Source organism: Hyposmocoma kahamanoa, unplaced genomic scaffold, assembly GCF_003589595.1.
Source record: "Hyposmocoma kahamanoa isolate Upper Pololo Valley unplaced genomic scaffold, ASM358959v1 185, whole genome shotgun sequence".
Classification (NCBI taxonomy): Eukaryota; Metazoa; Arthropoda; class Insecta; order Lepidoptera; family Cosmopterigidae; genus Hyposmocoma; species Hyposmocoma kahamanoa.
The window spans coordinates 3,182,761-3,196,133 of NW_020653715.1; the positions used below are offsets into that span (position 1 = coordinate 3,182,761).

General features: G+C 41.1%; 1 protein-coding gene across 1 annotated transcript in view; it reads right to left on the reverse strand.

Annotated features, from left to right (window-relative positions):
• Positions 1-2,571: 2,571 nt before the first annotated feature.
• Positions 2,572-13,373, reverse strand: part of LOC113226249 — a 46,575-nt gene continuing 35,773 nt past the window's right edge. The window contains exons 2-8 of the mRNA XM_026458811.1: positions 6,623-6,745; positions 5,791-6,525; positions 5,374-5,640; positions 5,153-5,285; positions 4,829-4,959; positions 4,223-4,415; positions 2,572-3,544 (exon numbers count right to left, since the gene is read on the reverse strand). Coding sequence (XP_026314596.1) covers positions 3,516-3,544; positions 4,223-4,415; positions 4,829-4,959; positions 5,153-5,285; positions 5,374-5,640; positions 5,791-6,525; positions 6,623-6,718 — 1,584 coding nt within the window. The 5' untranslated portion in view covers positions 6,719-6,745 and the 3' untranslated portion in view covers positions 2,572-3,515. The remainder of the gene's footprint in view (positions 3,545-4,222; positions 4,416-4,828; positions 4,960-5,152; positions 5,286-5,373; positions 5,641-5,790; positions 6,526-6,622; positions 6,746-13,373) is intronic.

A 13,373-nucleotide genomic window follows, 5' to 3' on the forward strand; every position in this document is an offset into this window, starting at 1 on the left:
TTTTTTATATTTTTTTATTTTGTTTTTGTTTCGTAATTGTTTGTTTGTTTAACCTTGAATGTTTTGATTATGTTTTGTTTTTCTTCTATTTTGTTTGGTTTTTTATTTGTGGTGTCATTGTGGTAAACAAATCAATGTATTTTCTTTCTTCCTTTCTATTCCACGTTTATGTGGCGCACGGCTATTATTAAGTGAAATCCCCTGCCTGGAGATTTGTTCCCTGAACGTTATAACTTGGGCCTTTTCAAGGCGAGAGTGAATAGACATTATTTAGGTGTACATGCTTCATCGTCACTTTCTATTGGGTGAGATGGAGGTCACTCCACATGACCTCCATCTCACCTAACCTAACCTTACCAGAGATTCTATCTAGCCATTATAATTGACTTTCCAAAATAAGGTGTGTGTGTTTGTGTGTGTGTTTGTTTGTGTGTGTGTTTGTTTGTGTGTGTGTGTGTGTGTGTGTGTGCGCGCGTGCGTGAGAGTGCACGCGTGCGTGAGTGTGCGCGCGTGCGTGTGTGTGTTTTATTTGCGTGTGAGAGATAGGTACAATTCTTATTTTAATATTATATTTGAATCACATTATTCCTAAGAAAATAGTACTTACTTAGATATTGTGTTAGAAAATTCAATACAACGGAGATTTTATTAAGTTACTTTCTAGTCACAATTTGGGCCTGAAAAGCCATTTATTTCATTTAACATCCTTATAGGAGTACGTCATAAAATCTCATATCCTATTATCTTTGCAGCTCATAAAATTATGAAATTTAATTATGTAGATCACACCAGTTATAAGTGTTTGGAACACTTAGCAAGTGATAGAAAGTAGATAACAGGTGAAGCTACATCTACATGAATCTCATTATAGAAAAACTTTATTTCTTGAAAATTATACCTTACGCCATTAACATGACGTTCTGCAGTGACACTTTATACAGATTTCTTACATACACAAGATTGCTTTTGGTCATCACTCATGTGTACCACTATTCCTTTGATCGGTAATGTAGCGAAGAAGAAAAATTTTAAGGAGAGCTTTTTACTATTATTATGTACAAGTACACTTACAAAAGTCAGACTTCAAGAGGTTCTAGGTGTCAAGATGGGAGTGCTAGTCGTGATACAAGACAGCGTAGTCGTGTATTTAGAACCTTTTGGTACACTAGATGTCGCGACGAGTACCAAATGGCTATTTTTGTAACTTTATTTGTTTTACATTGACAAGTTGCAATTTATCAAACCTACTCTAATTTCTAGTGATAACAAACAAATGTTAATGTCAAGTGTGAAGGCCGGTAGTTTTCTACTAAATTCATGGTTATCTCTAAAAAATCATAAGGACTTGAGCGGGTCTGCAAATACAAATATCTAGGCACGTGGCTAACTGAAGACTGGGACAGTGAAACTGAAATTAAAACCCGCATTGAAGTTGCCATTAGTGCCTTTAATACTATGAGGAAAGTATTATGCTGCCGTGGTCTAAGATTCCTTTGCGCACTCGACTTCTTCAGTGTTACATCTGGCCAGTACTTTTATACGGAAGTGAGGCCTTGACAATAAAAGAGCATCTCAGGAAACGTATTGAAGCATTTGAAATGTGGCAGCACTTATCATGGACTCGGAAAGTTACCAGTGACGAAGTTCTGCGACTAGTTGGACAGAAGCGTGATCTGCAAAACTTTTGCAGACCATCAAACAGACAAATGTTGCCTATCTGAGTCATGTACTTAGGCATGACAGATACGAGGTTCTGCAACTGATAACGATGGGAAATGTCACTGGTAAAAGGAAAGCTGGTCGTAGGCAAAAATCGAGGCTGAGGAACATATGAGAGTGGACTGGGGTAGCGAGTGCCAACCTTCACTAGTTGGAGAGGCACCTTAAGAAGAAGAAGAACAAACAAATCAACTAGATTGCGCTTATTGCATGGATTTTTTATGGATAGTGCCGGCTGTTTTATTTCGTTTAGGATTAGGACCATGGGTACATATTAGGAAGCGTCAATTTATAAATTAGTTTGTATCACACACTGCCATCTATTGACAAGCATATTTCTCAATGTTCAGAAAATAATTTTAGCACATGATCAATATTTGAATAATACAAACAAATAATTTAAATGCTTTCTACCGCTGTGGCGTTTGTGTGGCACTAAAAAGCTTTCAAGTTATTGAGACATTTCGGCCCCACGTTGGGCGCCAAATATGTAGCGGCCCTATGATGTCCTTTTTTTTTTTTTTATTGTGACTCGGCAAAATGACTGCACCGCGCCTGATGGAAAGTGCGAATACAGTCCAGAGATGAGAGTAACGGATGGAAAACACAAATATCTTCACTCCGTCACTATCATTTTGCCGGTCTGGCCAAATGCTTCTTCACACTACGTTTGAAGGACCCGATGTTATAGAGGGGAGGGAATACATGCGCCGGGAGTTGGTTCCACAATTTGATGGTTCGGCATAAGAACGAATTGCCAAACTTTTTAGTGCGGGACGGTATTAAACTGACCGTCCAACTGTGGCAACGCAGTCCGGCACGGGTGGTCCGCTGATGGAAAGGAGAGGAAGGGATAAGGTTGAATAACTCTCCTATGCACACGTCCTATGCACACGTGCTAAACGTCCTATGCACAAATAAAACACAGCACAAGTTCAGGCACTCGTGGTTTAATTACAGACTGACAACTTACACGTATGGAATTTCAGTATTGGAAAAATATAGGACACTCGAAACACATACAAAATTACAAGAAAAAGGTAGAACAGGCGTGGGAGATGGGCGCGTCCAAATGCCAGTGTCCAATCGACGCAGACCCCCGGTTCAATCAGTTTGGTAACGAGCCGGGGGTCTACCCCGACTTGACCTAGGAGGAAGCCTGTCGCACGCTATAACTTCTTATATTTCATATTTAAGAAGAATTAATTGATTTCCACGGCAATTTACATACTATAAACTTCTTCCAGGCTATTGATCAGCGCCATGTAGATATAAGACGAAATATTGACCTTTTTCAGTGCCACGATCTGTAGTCTGAAGATTAGCAGTCCTCTTCAGTTATTGGACCCTGGTACTAGAAAGGACCAGCGGTAAATGCAACCGACTCAACTGGTATAAGTAATGGCCTAAGGGGGTACCTTGATAAAGCCTTGGAATCGTGAAGGGTTTGTCGCAGTACTCTTGAGAAAAATACATGTATATAAGAAAGTATAATGAAAGACAACCGCATACCTCTGCTTTTATATAGGTAAGTATTTTCCATTTTACTATACGGTTCGAGAGATAAAGCTCACTTTTCAATGTTTCGTGGTACACTGACGCGTTTGCCGCGAGTATATAATTATGAGCGAAGACCATTAAGATGTTAAATGCCTGAGAAGTGCGGTAACACCCTGAGAGGGGTTGAGCAATGGTATAGGTTAACTAATGATGTGCACGGGCTCATCGATGCCGCCGACATCGTCCGAGTTGGCTGTCAGGGACGTGGTCAACGTCTGATGCGCCGGGGCCCTTCGCTAGGACCTGTGCCGAGCTGCTTCCGCTCCTGGCCAGGAAGGACACTTTACAATTCTTGAAAATATAAAGCATTAATTACAGTTTACAAAAAAGTAATTAAATAATTACGTTGAAAAGTAAAGCCCATGATAACGAAACCTTACATTCAATGTCTTTGAATCGAATCGAAAATCGAAGCCGGGTCTTCCCGCGTAAAGTCTTGTCCAACCGCTGAGATTTTTTGCATTGCTTGAAACCCCCAACACTGTTAAGAGACTATGTAGGTTGTGTTATTTGCTCTGTGATGTGCGATCGTCTGATGATTCAATAAATAATAACGCACACAGTCAACATAGCCCCGCACTAGAGAAACCCTGTGTCGCGGGTGCCATGGACACACACATAGACAACCACAAATTACACCCAAACTCACGAGAGAAATAACTGTAGGCCATACAAATATTTCTCCCGGCTCGGGAATCGAACCTGGGACCTCTGCGTGTCAGTCCGGCATGGTAACCGTTCGGCCACGGATGCAGTTAAATTCAATGCACTTGACGATCGTCTCGATATTACTTATTTGTTCTCTGGTCTCGATAGCACCTGCGGACACGGAAGACGCATTCCGTATACGCTCTAAGCTCTTTTCACATGCTCTTCTTCACTTTCTGCAGATTTCCTATGACTTCACTAGATCCGACAGGTTTACGCGGGACAGGTTACTGACCCCTCCGCAGCCTGAGCTCCAGCGCGGCGTGCGTGGCGATGGCGGCGGCGAGCGCGACGGCCAGCGCCGCCAGCTGCGTGCGCACGCACAGCGCCAGGCGCGCCGCGCACGCCAGCGCCAGCCCCAAGTGGCGCGCGCACAGCGTGGCGGCCCACGGCCCGCGCCAGCCCGCGCCGCCCACGCAGACGCCGCTCTGCGGAACAGGTGGGCGTTAGCGTAAAACCTACTCATATCATCACCAATCCACCACGCCTGAGGCAAGTGCTGGGCACTGGTCTGATCTTGGGACGGGATGTAGGCGGTAGTCTACCACGGCCCGATGCGAAATGTGAAACTACTTCTACGTGCGTAATGTTGGTGCTTCTATGTAATTGAAAACAAACATATTTAAACGATTTTAGTGGGATTTCGGATATTTTTTTGTACAACACATTTGTACAAAAAAAAATAGTTGCGTTTTGCGGATTGCCGCGTCGATATGACGGTCGAGACTACATTACAACAAGGTAATATACGATAGCGAGGTTTTATATTGCTTTAGGCTTATTTCAGCTGACAGCTCGCTTATACGGGAATCGCAAAACGGTCGCGCAGACCGTTGTTTACCTGCAGCACGTCCCACAGCGCGGCGCAAGCGCCCCACGCAGCGGCGGCTACCGCGGGCAGCGCCAGGTCCGTGCGCGCCGCGCGCCAGCGCAGCAGCGCCAGCATCAGAGACGCGTGCGCCGCACACCCGCCTGTCACACAATGCAAACATCACGTGGTAGGTACACGAACTGGCAAACAAATGATCCACTAGTGGTAAGTAATGCCGCTTTCTAAGTATTTTAACATTATGAATGGGTAGGTAAGTTTTAAATCTCATTGCCTATCATTGCGCTAGTTTTTTTTCTTTGCAATTAAGTAGGATGGTACACAATCAAAACTAACCTGCAGCTAGTGCGATGCGACGCCCTCTGGCGGCTGCCATACTGAGTGTGGCGGCGGTGAGCGACTGCAGTGCCCCCGCGCCCAGTAAAGCACGCCATGCGCATGCCCAACCACCTACGCAAACGCCGTACCACTGCAAATTCAATTACACGAAGAAATATTGAAGTATTAAGTTCAGGATGATGGCGATAATAGTAACAGCCCAGGGAGAAATCTTTTACCTTCATATAAGAAGTGTATATGAATCCCTGATGTAAACCGATGAAGAATCCCATCGGCACGCCGAGCAGCGCTCTCGGATCTCGCAGCGTAGAGCGAGTGTCTGGTGGCGGCGCGGGAGACGAGGTAGCCCCATACACACCCAGCCCGATCGCTATGAGGGCCAGAAAGGCCCAGGCCGCAACGAGGATCCTTCGACCCTCTGCGCTTAATACAGTGCCTAATACGGCTTGTGTATCTGGGCAGCCCGCAGCACCGCATGTTCGCTCCTTGAAACAGTTTCGATATCCATCATAAATCTGATCATTCGATAACATGCGTCTGGAAACTGTTTTGAGAAATATGCGTGCGCTTTGTTATATGTATTTTTAATCACAGAATTAATACACATTGATCATAATTAACTTAAAAATACAAACCTCATAATCATCTTCCAGAAAATATTCATCTTCAGTTGGAGGCCATTTTGGTAAAGACGTGTTCGTCGGGAGTGGCGTCAGCGACAGCGGTGTCAAATCTTCTGGCCAGATCGTCAACGCTCCTCCTAGCATCAGAGCACCGAATACCAAGCCCAAATCTTGAGCAGCTCGAAGCGCTCGTAAAGCTCTTCTCAGAGCAATTTTTCTTCTCCGTTCATCACCAGCTGCTTGTGCTAAATTAGTGGCTGACACTGATAATGCCAAAGACATCGGCGACAACGTAACTCCACATAGCCCGTACAAGGGCAGAAGCACCGATAGTGGAGTCGCAACAGTATGCGCTGATAACAGAACACAAACGAATAAATGAGCTAATGTTATGACTATTCTAGTTCCAGTCTTTTGAAGAATTAGGGGTGAGAAGGGAGCAATGATTGCTGCGACACTGTGCATGACTGCTAAAGGCATGGCCCCAGCTTCGGCACCAGCAAAGGCTGTGAACGGAACTAGGGCAGTGGCGCAAAGACCGCTTGATATGCAGAGTAGAGTGAATCGTCTGACGAGAGGTTGTGGGACTTTCGGTGGTTGTCGAGTGATTAGACGGCGCACTGACGCAGCTCCAACAGAGGACGTGGCAGAATCCCTTCTTCGATTCGGCGCAACGGGCACTGCCCGCAACGGAGTTTTCGGCTTCCTCCAAAGCCATTCTTTTTTGTATATCGTACTGACTGGTAACTGGAAAAAATGGTCACAAGATTGTAACACGTTTTAGACTCAGCGAGACTGAGACACAGTCGCAAGTTGTAATCAATCTATTAAAATGTATATCTACCTGAGTGATGATAGCACGATGACGGTGTGGGTCGGAGACGGTTCGCGCGGCGCGGGACGGTCGCGCGCGCTCCGTTAGTTCGGGTAGGCTGCCCATGCGCCGACGCCTATATATTCAGGTTATCTGTAACATTTGAAAACAATTTGACACAAATACTTTGAAGGTCTTACAGCGGCGTTCGGGCTATATGGTCTTCCATTGTTTGACGATGCATTTCGGATCGATTTGTTTACTGGTAGCTGTCGTTAAACTTAGTTCTTGTATCACATTCCTCACTTGACCGCAGCGGGTTTATCGCTTGCCTATTATGGACTTTCTTAACTTTTCTTTATATTATATAATTGTGTTAGGTATATTACGTGTATTGTCTATGTTGCTTAGTAACATGGCTATGTAACATCCAATATAAGTATTATATATAGTATTGTATATACACTAGTTTTTAGAGTATGAATTAGACTTTACTGGATGTGTATAGAACAATTTTACTATTAATAATCAGTTGTTCTACAGATGAACTTAAAATAAGGACTATAAGAGTAAATCTTAATAGAGATTACACTTAATTAAGTTGTTTGGTATTAAGAAGGTGTTAAAATTTTGACTTGAGTGAAATAAGTCTATAAGAACAATTTCTTTTTTGTAAAACCATTTATAGAGAACTATTATTTAAATGTATACCATATTAAGAATGTCTATAGATATAACAGTTTTAAGGCAAAGGCTTTTGACCTAAATGTTTTTAAAAACAACACATTTTTTACAATCCCATAACAAAAATGTGTCGCACATATAATGACCTTATTAAGGACAATAAACAACTAGATATATTTTATTCTAAGTGTCACGTATTTAAAAAGTCTGTCTCAGATGTCCTCATGTAGTACAGTTAAACTATAAAAATTTAAATAATAATTATATTCATTTTAACACTTTTTCTTTCTTTTTGTGTATTTTCTTTTATATGTTGGAATTGGTTCAAAACAAACAACTACAAAATTTATATTGGTATAAATTTTGTAGTTTAATTGACAGTAACTTTCATAAACATGCCGTACGTACACGCTCCTGGTTGGCATTATGGTTAAAATCTAGTTTTAAACAAATTAATGTGTTAATCTATGTTGGATGTTAGTCAGGGGTACTTGTAATTCCATAACAAGTACGCGGGTATGTGACCCCGGCTCCCCGAGCTACTACCGTCTCTAATCTCCTATTTTCCTTCCGAGACAGTAGTATCCTATACCTAAATTTCATTTCCCAATATCCATTTTCTCCTTCCCCCCTGACCACATCCTTTACCAATCCTATTTTTATTTCCTTCCCCTCCGCCAATCTACGGTTGCCGTGCCTATGGATGCGTGGTTAGAGGCATGCCTAGTCGAAAGTGTGCCACAAACCCTGGGACCGAGCGAACCCAGAAATAGGTTAGCTTTACCCTGGCAAGCGGGGCACTGCCAGGATGGACTTATATTTTTCCCCAGCTTCTCGTGGGACTGCAATGGTTACTTTGTTAAATAACAACCAAAATGGCGGCGATGTGGTTCGCCACCCGTCACGTCTCGGTTTCCGCGGGGGCGGAAAGTGGACAGCAGAAAGCCACTTTGCTACTTTGAATGTTAGAGGAGGTATGAATGATAAAATAGAAGAAGTATGTAAGATGATGAATGAAAGAAGAATTGATGTTCTTTGTGTGAATGAGACGAAGAGAAAAGGATGCGATACGACGACGCATGGCACACAGCGTACTGGTCAGGAGTGCCCGAAACCTGCAGAGGGTGCCAAGGAGTTGGCGTATTCTTTTCTTCTAGAATGAATGAATGTGTTCTTGAGTTTGAGTGTGTAAGCCCTAGACTCCTATGGGTGAGGTTGAAAGTTGGCCTGACTCGCATCTTTATTTTAGGGGTTTATGCTCCGACAGATACGGGTTCAAAGCAGATCACCAAAGCCCAAATAGAAAGAGAGGAATTTTGGGACAGTGTAAGAGAGGTTTTGAATAAAAGTCAACAAAATGAAAGGATTATCATGTTAGGAGATTTCAATGGATGGGTAGGAGTGAAGCGTGATGGATATGAAAATGTGTTTGGAACGTTTGGAGATGAAAGAGTGAACGATAATGGAAAGTGTCTACTCGAAGTATGTTTGGAGTGGAATCTTTTAGTGACAAACACCATGTTTCAACACAAAAAGATCCACATGTATACAAGAGCAGAAGGAAGTTTGAGGAGTATGATAGATTTTGTAATAGTGGATGAAAGATTAGGAAAAAAGGTGCTTGACACGCGAGCATACCGTGGAGTTGGTATCGACACCGACCACTTTCTGGTGGTTAGCCGAATAGGTGGTCTTTTTACAAGGTGGCGGCATCGAGTGAAGGAACCTGTTAGTGTGCTAGAACGAATAAAAGTTGAGAATTTGCAGAAGACAGATGTGAAAAATGAATATGTGAGTAAACTGATTGAAAGGTTTGATGGAATAGAAGAAGTATGTAGGATTGAAGATTTATGGAAGCTATTTAAGGAAGGAATGGTAGAGGTCGCTACTGATATGTGTGGAGTATCCAAAAGGAAAAAAGGGCTGAAGATGAGGAATGTTTGTTTGGATGAAGATGTCCGTAATGTTCTGTCTGATAAGAAGAAAGCGTGGTTAGATTGGTTATCTATGAAAGCTAATGAAAGAATACAAAAGGCAACGAAAGAGGATGTAAACAAGGCAAGGAAAGAGTATAAAAGAATAAAAGATGTAGCGAAAGATGTTGTGGGAAGGAAGAAAGAGTGCCAGAAAGACGAGTTTGACAGGAGATTATCTGATGACTTTCAAAGCAACATTAAGTGGTTTTGGAAGTCCTTAAGAACAGCTAGAGGCAAAACCACAACCTCGCAACTGCAAAAAATCAGAGGCCACGATGGCAGTATAGTGAAAGGAGAAGAATGCGTATTAAAGAGATGGAAGGAGTATTTTGAAAGTTTGTTTGAAAAGGAAGATGTACAAATGCAGGCTCAGATCGCCATAGAGACGAGCGGAAGTCAAAATGAAAGTATAAGCATGGAAGAGATTATAAAGGCATTGAATACTATGAAATCTGGTACAGCTGCGGGATATGACAGAATTACTGTTGAAATGCTGAGGGCTGGACAGGGTGTGATCGCTAGTCAGCTATACCGCCTTTTCAACCTTTGTTGGTCAAGCGGCCGAGTGCCAGGAGACTGGGGCAAGGCTGTCATCATACCATTATATAAGGGAAAAGGGTCGCAGCAAGACTGCAAAAATTACCGCGGAATCAGTCTTCTTAGCATTGTCGGCAAATTATATGCAAAGGTATTGATTGAGAGAGTGATGAAAGAAACGGAAGAAAAAATTTGGGACGTGCAAGCGGGATTTAGAAGAGGAATGGGATGCATGGATCAGGTCTTCTCCTTGCGTAACATAACCGAAAAGTTTTTGGCTAAAAGACTTTTTTGGGAAAAAGTCTATTGCGCTTTTATAGACTTGGAGAAGGCCTACGACAGAGTATCAAGGAAAGAATTGTGGTCGACTTTGCCTATGTATGGGGTGGACGGCAGTCTAGTTCAGGCACTGAAATCTCTCTATGAGGATTCCAGTGCCTGTGTCAGAATAAATGGTGCTTACACTGACTGGTTCGATATCGGGAAAGGTGTTAGACAGGGATGTGTAGCGTCGCCATGGCTGTTCAACCTAATTATGGACAATTGTTTGAAAGTTTTGAAAGAGAGTACGTGTGGGCTGAGAATGAATGGTTTACTCATCAAGTGCCTCCTATACGCCCAATACCCAGTGGTATTAGCGTCGTCAGTGGAGGAGTTGCAGGAGATGGTAAATATTATGCATGGTGCTCTGAAAAGGAAAGGAATGAAAATTAATGTGGGAAAGACAAAGGTAATGGTTTTTGAAAGAGAGGAAGATATGACGATTTGCACAATATTGATTGAAGGAGAGAAAGTGGATCAAGTGAAAGAGTTTGTGTATTTGGGTTCTACGTTTACGTGTGATGGAAAATGTGAAAGAGACATTGAAAGAAGAGTGAATGCAGGGAATCAGGTGAATGGTGCCTTGCATACCTTCATGGGTAGCCAGAAAGTGTCTAAAAAGGCACGATTGGCTGTGCATGGGGGGGTGCTGGTTCCTACACTTATGTATGGTAGTGAATGTTGGGTTTGGCAGAAGAAGTATGAAAGTAGAATTAATGCAGTAGAAATGAGAGCTTTGAGGAGTATGGCTGGAGTGACTCGGATGGATAAATTACGGAACAGTGTGATAAGAGAGCGTTGCGGCGTGGAAGAAGATATAGTGACAAAGATAGAGAAAGGGATGCTTAGATGGTTCGGACATGTAGAGAGAATGAATGAAAGAAGAGTGACGAAACAGATTTATAAGGCGAGTGTGAGCGGGCAAGTTGGTATGGGCCGACCAAGGAGAACGTATCATGACCAAATTGAGGCCATCCTAAAGAAGGGCCAGATCAAGAGTACCCTTAACCGACGAGTGTGTATGAAAGCATTGATGCGTGTTGATGAGGCGAAGGATGTGTGTCAGGACCGTAGCAAGTGGAAGACTGTTGTCTCTGCCTACCCCGATGGGAAAAAGGCGTGAAGTATATGTATGTATGTATGTATGGATGTCGACTGTTATGTTCATCTAATAAACTTAAAAAAAGACAGATTTAGAACAAATTATTCTTTCAATGCAACGTGGACGTCGATGTCATACACGGTGTATCAAACCAGTGAACAGTATTCCAGAATTCCTTCCGTCTAGTTATGTATTTTTTCTGTAATTTTGTATTTTTATTTAATGTAATTTTCATGCATGTGCGAAAGACAACTGGCAGTAACCGTATTAATTTATTGTTTTTTGCAATTTTAAAATTATTTTGGTTATTCTTGCAACTAACGGAATACTGCACCATTATGGGCACTGGCGACGCATCAAGTAAGATCAGTGATTGTAAAATTGTGAGTGAAAAGACTCAGTCTTTTAAGGCCTTTTAAAAAAACTCGACTCATTTTTGAAGCCTCACGACTAGTCTAGTCTTTTAACCCTCAAGTCTTGAGTCTTAAGACTAAAACTGAATACTAATTCGAGTCGAAGTCTTTTAACCCTAGGAAGCTTAAAAGACTTATAGGACTAAAAGGACTAAAACGACTGATGCCCTATAGAGTCATGCCGTACGGCGTGATTTTATTTCTACTCAAATGACATTTATTTTAAGATTAATATACGGTTATATACGTAATAAAAAAAAGTTTGTGTTACAAAGGCGTAACCCTTTGGCAAAACAAAACTATTGTCGTTTGACCTAGAATGATGAATGAAACATACTATTTATGGACGTATCAAATGGAGGAACAGCCTCTGCCTACCCCTGAATGGGTGACAGGCGAGATTTTTATTAATGCGCTGCCATGCTCCGATCCTCCCAAGGCATTGAAATTTTTCTTATTTAAATTTAAATAGCATAAAATCTACATTGATAAATTTAACTTCCTCTGCCTTCTCGCCCGCCGGTTTGCGCTGGCTCTAACATAAATAAGTAACCATAATATTATAGGACTAGAAATTATTCGCTAACACAATAAATATCAAGCTACATATTGACGTATCTTGTTCCGTTGCACTAGAGGCGATTTTCGAACAAAAATGTGTAGTCTGATGCAAAATGGTGTCCTTGTTGTACAATGGTGTACTTGTTTATTCAAAGTAAATTAACTAGAACAGAGATAGGCAAAATGAGTCATTTATTTTTAGCAGATATTATTATAATGTATGGGTACATAGTAGAGCAACGAAGGAATAAACCAGCAGACCCTATTTGTTTATAATAATTATTCTTTATTTATTTTATTAAGAATTAGGTACAAAAAGAAAAACTTAAGTCTAGCTGCTAAGGGTATAACAAAAACCATTTTTGGTTTGATCGTAAACCGGCATTCTCCATCTAGGCAAATAAATCAAAAGTTATAAACGAAACAAATAAAAACAATAACAATAAAGAAGAATAAACACAAAACAAAGATTATAAATACACAAATATAACTCATTTGTAATGCTATCATTAACTAAATTATTGTTATTTAAAATACAAGTAAAATATACAAGATATCAATATTTTTCATTAGAATGTCAATGAATTGTATGTGAAGTGCAAATCCACAAGAGTTTTATTATAAAGCAATGAGCAGCATCGCAACTTTGAAATAGCAGTTTTAAAATGGTATATACATACAAAAAAAAAATAAGAACATACAGTCGAATTGAGAACCTCCTCCTTTTTTGAAGTCGGTTAAAAAGCAACCCCTAGAGTAACTCACAAAATTACATTCAAAGTCAAAATAAAATAATCATTTATTCCACATGTAACATTTTTACACTTGAAAACGTCATTTTTTAAGCTACTGCTCGTTCACTGTGCCGCCTTCCCGAGAAAGAAACTCTAAATATTGCTCTTTTCAAATAAACAAATGCTACGGAATACACTTTGAATCAAACAATCTTTATCTAACATGTAGTCTACCATTTTGTAATATGACTTTCCAATTAAAATACTTTTAATGTAAATTTTATACTTAGGAAATGACAATCTTAATCTATGCTCTTAAAGTAACCATGAGTTTGGACTTAGTTCTAAGGTTAATATTATGGATATCTTCTTTCTTAACGAAATCATGTAAATTTTTACGGGCATGCAAAATATTTGAGTAAATGTACTGCGATGCCACAGTCATGATACCAG